Source organism: Branchiostoma belcheri, unplaced genomic scaffold (genome assembly GCF_001625305.1).
Source record: "Branchiostoma belcheri isolate BF01 breed outbred unplaced genomic scaffold, Haploidv18h27 scaffold73, whole genome shotgun sequence".
Taxonomy (NCBI): Eukaryota; Metazoa; Chordata; class Leptocardii; order Amphioxiformes; family Branchiostomatidae; genus Branchiostoma; species Branchiostoma belcheri.
In genome coordinates this window covers 718,956-725,843 of record NW_017804387.1, presented here as the reverse complement: position 1 = coordinate 725,843, position 6,888 = coordinate 718,956, and the positions used below count along the sequence as shown (strand labels likewise).

Here is a 6,888-nt window from a genome sequence, read left to right as displayed (position 1 = left end):
GGTTGATGCCCTGCATTCCATTGTGATGACTCATGCCCAAACGTGGTAAACAAGGCAGTGTACTAACACAGTAATACATTTGCTATAACACAGCCAAAAAACTCAAATAAAACCATTCTAAAAGCCTGTATCACAATAATTTAAAAAACGCCTAGGGGTATTTGCCCACTGTACCTCCATACCAAATTTCAGGACCTTGGGCCCTAAAATGAAGAAGCTGAATCCATTTAAAAAATGGCAGGAGAAGGAGGAGAAGGAGAAGGAGAAGAAACATCAGAAAAAGCAATATGGGTTCACCACCACTTCGTGGTGTGGTGAACCCATAATAAACAGAGAAGTAGTTTATTAGGATAGACTATGTGGAGGTAAATTATGCATAATTTTCTAGTTATGAATATGAATCAATTAGTAGCATTTATGACCTTGTATATTGAACTTCAAGTCACCTGTTGTGCATTCTCTCAACAACAGGCATTACAGACAGATATCCACAAGAAGGTGTTTGATGATCTGGTGGGATATGTCGGAACTACACACCCAGGATTCAGTCTGGAGGAGGGAGTTAAACACAAGGTATCTGTAAAATTATGCTGGTATAACTGCCTCTTGGTGTACTGTAACACACCAGCTTCTGTATACATTGTATTCTGTACCTGTATAGCCGGTATAACCACCCCTTGGTGTAACACCAGTTTGGGAGGCACCTGGCATGGTGGCAGCTGGCTTATATAATACTACACTAAATGACTTGTTACACATAGTCTTTGAACATCTAAACCTAAACATTGTTTAAAGCTATCTAGTGATGACGCCCCAACTGCGCTTGGTGGCAGTGAGTTCCACTCTATGATAGTTCTAGGAAAAAAAAAGAGTTTTTGAACACCTCAATTCTTGGTTAATAACTCTGATAGTTGAAGGCACGACTATTTCTTGTCCTTTTCCGAGCTGGCATTAAAGTACTTGGTAGTTGGTACATACACCAGTTTATTAGTCATTTTGTACATCATGCATAGTCTGGACATTTTTTGCCTGTCTTCCAGTGACATCCATTGTAGGTAATTGTCTTCATTTCTGACTAGGGCCCCTTCATTAGTTGTCCGAATAGAATCTTGCAGCTTGGTTCCTTGGGCCAAGAAGGGTTCCCTGTAGTACACCTCTAGTTATGTAAAACATGTGCATTCCCTTTCCAGGTATCATCAAATGAGATCCCTACGGCAGCCCTGGTCACCGGTGTGAACATGCCTGATCATGGAATGATCTTCTCCAACCTGGCTTCTCTACTACAGGACAACGTCACACCTTATGTAGCCAGGCTGCAGGCAAAAGACTGTTCAGGTAATATTATGTTTATGTGATTGAACAATGTTCCTGAAGATGGCAATCGTTTGTGTTGAAGATGGTATGCATCTGCCATAAGGCCACACCAATTTAGTTTCTTGGTTAACGGATTTTTCTAGAAAAATAATGGAGCGGGCGGGCGAAAAAAAAAAAAAACGGGCCTAGGCATCCTATTATGGCCCAAAATGGTACGATAGGAGCCATGAAGTCAACACACCAGGCTGGTTCAAAATTTAAACAATGAATTTTGAACTTTTAATGATACCACCGCATTGATAGATGGAATAACTGTAACAACTAGGAAGAAAAGGACTGTTTTCAACTGTTTAGGGCAAAATATGAGCATTTTGCAGTTGAATTTTTATTTTTATTTGCAAATCAGAAAAAAATGAAGCGGGCGAATCCGTTAACCAAGAAATTTAATTGGTGTGGCCTAGAGTGTTCAAGTGTTTCCTCAGAACAAGGAAAAAGCCATAATGATTGAAGCTTCAACGTGTTCAAGACTTTGTTATAACTAGAAAGGCCAATATTTGCTTTGGAGCAAATACAGCGATGGGTTCACCACATTTTACCACATGGCAGGGAAAGAATGAGAAACACAAGGGAAAACAATGATTTACATTTGATATAACTATAATATGAAGTAACATACAACTAAAACAACAGTTGGATAGCTATTCCCTACTTTATTGGTTAGGATTTTTAATTGCATAATGGAAACTGTTGATTTTCAAAATAAGATAAAAAACGTTCATGCCCCGCATTCCAATGCTGGAGCAGAAAAGCTTGAAATACCTACCAAAACACTTGAATAAAGACATACTGTCAGTATGGAAATGCTCTGTGCAGGTGTTAATCAAGTTAAATCCCAACAGCCAATCAGCAAGAAATGCTCTGTGCAGGTGGAAATGCTCTGTGCATAAAATAAATAGGTGCAGGTGTTAATCAAGTTAAATCCCAACAGCCAATCAGCAAGAAGTATAGAGGAAAGCTGCATGCCTATTGGTTGATGCCCTGCATTCCATTGTGATGACTCATGCCCAGACGTGGTAAACACGGCCCACTAACACAGTAATACATTTGCTATAACACAGCCAAAAAACTCAAATAAAACCATTCTAAAAGCCTGTATCACAAAAATTTAAAAAACGCCTAGGGGTATTTGCCCACTGTACCTCCATACCAAATTTCAGGACCTTAGGCCCTAAAATGAAGAAGCTGAATCCATTTAAAAAATGGCAGGAGAAGGAGGAGAAGGAGGAGAAGGAGGAGAAGGAGGAGAAGAAACATCAGAAAAAGCAATATGGGTTCACCACCACTTCGTGGTGTGGTGAACCCATAATTATATATATGTTATATCGTAGGAAATGTTACATCGTTGCCAACATGTATGTATAAGTACAACCTGTATATATATGTTGCTAGTATGAATGTCACTTGTTTACAACTTTTGTGTGCAGCTATGAAGAACATCATGTCCAAAGTCATCATGCAGTTTATGGGGAACAAGGATTTGGTAAGCAATCCTGAGAAAATGAAAATAAATAATAATGAATGAATGAAAAACCTTTATTGTACATTTGTGCTCTAACAAGCTAAGTACAGGTCATGAATAGACAAGGAAAAAGGATACAGCAATTACACTTTAACTATACATACTAATGTGATCTACTATTTACATGTTCAACTTCTTCTCGCTTCTTGACGCAGTTATAGATGTAGGAGCATATAGAACTAGTGATATATGGTTTGTCAAGTTTCATAAGAAATATGAATTTTTCTGCTTCATTTAAATGTCCAAAGCTAGGGAACTTATCTATCATATAAGAATATGGGAAATCTCTCTCATTACTATATAAGGCCACACCAATTTAATTTCTTGGTTAACAGATTCACCCGCTTCATTTTTTTCTGATTTGCACATAAAAATAAAAATTCAGAATCAACTGCAAAATGCTCATATTTTCCCCTGAACAGTTGAAAACAGTCATTTTCTTCCTAGTTGTTACAGTAGTTATTCCATCTTTCAATGCAGTGGTATCATTAAAAGTTCAAAATTCATTGTTTAAATTTTGAACCAGCCTGGTGTGTTGACTTCATGGCTCCTATCGTACCATTTTGGGCCATAATAGGATGCCTAGGCCTGTACGTATGTTTTTATTTTTTTATTTTTTTCGCCTGCCCGCTCCATTATTTTTCTAGAAAAATCCATTAACCAGGAAATTAAGTTGATGTGGCCTAACGTACAATCGACTACGAAATGATACTCATCCCATTGATGCAACAGCTAACCAAAGTTTGTGTCCCCTATTGATTGGAGGTAATCATTGTTGTTATGTCCTGTTAGTTCTGACATGTTGATTGGTAACCATGGTGATCTCTATCCACAGCTAGATGATGATGATGATGAGGTGCAGGTAAAGAGGATCAGTCCCACAATGCCCGTGCTGTGCGGGTGGTATGCTGATTTAGTCAAGGTCAGTCCAATGAGGAAAAGTTATCTTAGACAAGACATGTGATCTTCTTATACAAAATTATGGTGACAAATTCCAATTTACAAATAGACTGCCCCACCCCAAGTGTAGTGATGCATACCGGTTCACTGGACTTGGATCCGGACTTGTAAGAATGTTTAGGTTCAAGTCCAAAAAAACCTAAAAGTCAAGAACCGAGTCCGAACTTACAAAAATGTATTACCATAAAAGACCATTTCACATACCCCTTTTCTTTTCAAACCACCTAAAACCCTCCGTAGATTGCAAAATCTTTGCTGCAAAATGAAGAAAACATTGCCATCGGGCATCGTCAAGTACCGGCCTCCATGTTATGTGGCCAAAGTTTCACCCAGACAACATTGCAAGGTTGCCAACATGCAATTTTGTATATGCCATGGGTTTACAAGTCCGGAACTGAACCTAAACCTCTGGACTTGAATCCGGACCTGAACCTAAAATTGGGTTTAGGTATGCAGCACTAACCCCAAGTGACCAGCCAGCACCATTTTTCATTTTGCAAAAACTGCAATGCTCAAATCAATGGCAAACTGGCCAATTTTTCTCGCTAGTTAGAGACTGGGCAAAATACATGTAGTGCCAGTTGGGGTAGTGTTGGACAAGTGGTTGGCTTATTGTTCCTTAATGCTTACGTCTGTAGGGCAAAAAAGTTGAGACCGAGAAAAAGGAATCGTTACTGCAAAATGACAGCACGTCAGCAGAACGTACTGCACCTGCGCGAAACCTGTAATGTATTGTACATAGCATTTCGGCAGAACGTCTCATATAAGGTTAGCATTTCGACAGTAGTTTCCAAATGTTGTGTCGGATAGAATATCCTCTGCAACAGGAAAAATTCTGATGCATCGTTAACCAAAAACCCAACGAAAAACGCGAAATTACGGGGTTCTGCGCAGGCGCAGTACATTCTGCCGACGTGCTCAAAATGGCTGGGTTATAGACTTGGGGAGTTTAACTGTTAGTTTCTTGTTTTATCCTTTCCTACAGAAATCGCAGTCCCCAGGCAAATCTCCCAGTAAGAAAAGAAAGTCCACCTACGGTCAGTACCCTCCACTGGTCATCATCATGGAGGATTTAGAAGGTTTCCCAGCTCAAGTGCTGCAAGACTTCATCATCATTTGCAGGTGAAGTGGAATTAACATGTCGGCAAAACTCTTGTCCTAAATGCTCATTTTGATACCAAATTTGATAATATTCAATGTTTTTCACAGTCAGTACCTGAGCAGGCTCCCCCTGGTGTTGGTGTTTGGTATTGCAACCACAGTAACAGCAGTCCACACCCTCCTGCCACACTCTGTGTCCTCACTACTGTGTATGGAGAAGTTTCAGGCACAGCCATCCACTGAGTATCTGTCCCAGGTCATCAACAAGGTACGACAAAGTATTCGTCCACCTTTAGGAACCCTCGATAGCTTTGTATATTAGGCCACACCAAGTAAATTTTATGGATGACGTCCTCGCGCGCATTGATTTTGGCCTGTTCCTAGAAAAAAAAACAAGAAATTCCGCTTCCTGTAACTATGACCAAAGAGTCACGACAGTGCCGCAAATTGTTAGATTGACGTGAAACACGTAACGCGAAATGGGTAAAGAGCACATGCTTTGTTTCTGCAGGCCTGCAAAAATGTGAAAGAAACAGGACAGGACGACAACTGCTGTTCCACCTGATTTATTGCTGTTTTGATGATGAATAAAAGACTTCTTGCTTGTTAATCTGTGTCACCTCATTCAATTTGTGTCCTAACATTTGTCATCTCTTAGTATATTTCTAATCTAGGCATCTTGTTTTTTAGGGCCCTTCTTGTTTTTTTTTCGCCCTCTCGCATTAGGTATAGGGTCTTCAAAGGACGTCATCCATAAAATTTACTTGGTGTGGCCTTATTAGTGAATGAAGACCTTTATTGTACATTTTGCCCCACTAGGCTAAAGACAGGTCACATATGGACAAAGTACATCAATGTTGATAATAAAACTGCTATAGTACACAAGTAATTTCAACTTCCTCTCGCTTTCTGGTAATCTTATACATTGTAAATGTAGTTGGCTGTATGAGTAGTTAGAGCTGGTTTGTTAAAGACTACAAGGAATATAAATTTCTCTATACTATTCAAATACTTAAATTGGGAGTATTTGCTTGACACAAAATCGAAAAGAACGTTTCTTTCACTGTCATACATGGAATAATCCACAATAAAATGTACCTCGTCTTCTACTTTACCTATACTACAATATTGGCAGTTAGTATATCCGGGATAAGGCCTTGGAAGAAGAAGGAAAAACATTGTGTTTCCCAACCAACCCAAGCAAAACTTGCTGACCCTAGCATTTTTCTGATCAACTGATGGTATAGCTGTGAATTTTTACCTCCACAAAAAATGGAGGTAATTGTTTTGGGCTTGTCTGTGTGTGTTTCCGCAACTTTGTGGTCAGCATAACTTCAGAAAGCCTTTATAGATTGTACTTTTGAGTAACGGACAACGATTTTGATTTGTTCTCTACGGTTTTGTGAGATTCTAAGAAATCTCATGTATTTATTTTGTATAATTTGGTTACCTGAGTTATTTATGTTGTACATACAATTCTCTGTTACTTCTGTTCAAGTATTAACTAAGTCTAACTATGTTTTATTATTTCTGTAAACTGGGCCCCACTGAAAATCAACTTGTCAAAGCTGAGTTGGGCTACCCAGGTGTGTGAAAATGGAAATAAATAAATAAAAAAAGTTATGATATTTGGAATGTCTTAGGAAGACAAAGGGCAAGGTCAAATTTGGGCCTCCTGGTGGATGACCTTGGTACTGTAACAGAACTTCCAGTTATTGTATCTTTTGACCTAAACAAATTAGGGTCTTGACTTTTTTGTGACAGATAGCTTTTCCCATCAGGAATAAGTGGTGTGGGTTTGGTCTCTGATTGGAATCTCTACCAATAGAATTGATAATCTACCCTGACATAATGTAAAAAACTTTATATTCGCAGTATAGCAAAATTTCACAGTCTGAGAAAAGCGTCTGAGACATGTTCATGGAACTACCGGT

General features: G+C 39.0%; 1 protein-coding gene across 1 annotated transcript in view; it reads left to right on the top strand.

Moving 5' to 3' along the window:
* LOC109485182 (origin recognition complex subunit 3-like) overlaps positions 1-6,888 on the top strand; it is a 22,159-nt gene that overhangs the window by 4,084 nt on the left and 11,187 nt on the right. Inside the window, 6 exon segments of the mRNA XM_019788638.1 lie at positions 472-573; positions 1,191-1,335; positions 2,799-2,854; positions 3,729-3,815; positions 4,839-4,975; positions 5,063-5,222. Coding sequence (XP_019644197.1) covers positions 472-573; positions 1,191-1,335; positions 2,799-2,854; positions 3,729-3,815; positions 4,839-4,975; positions 5,063-5,222 — 687 coding nt within the window.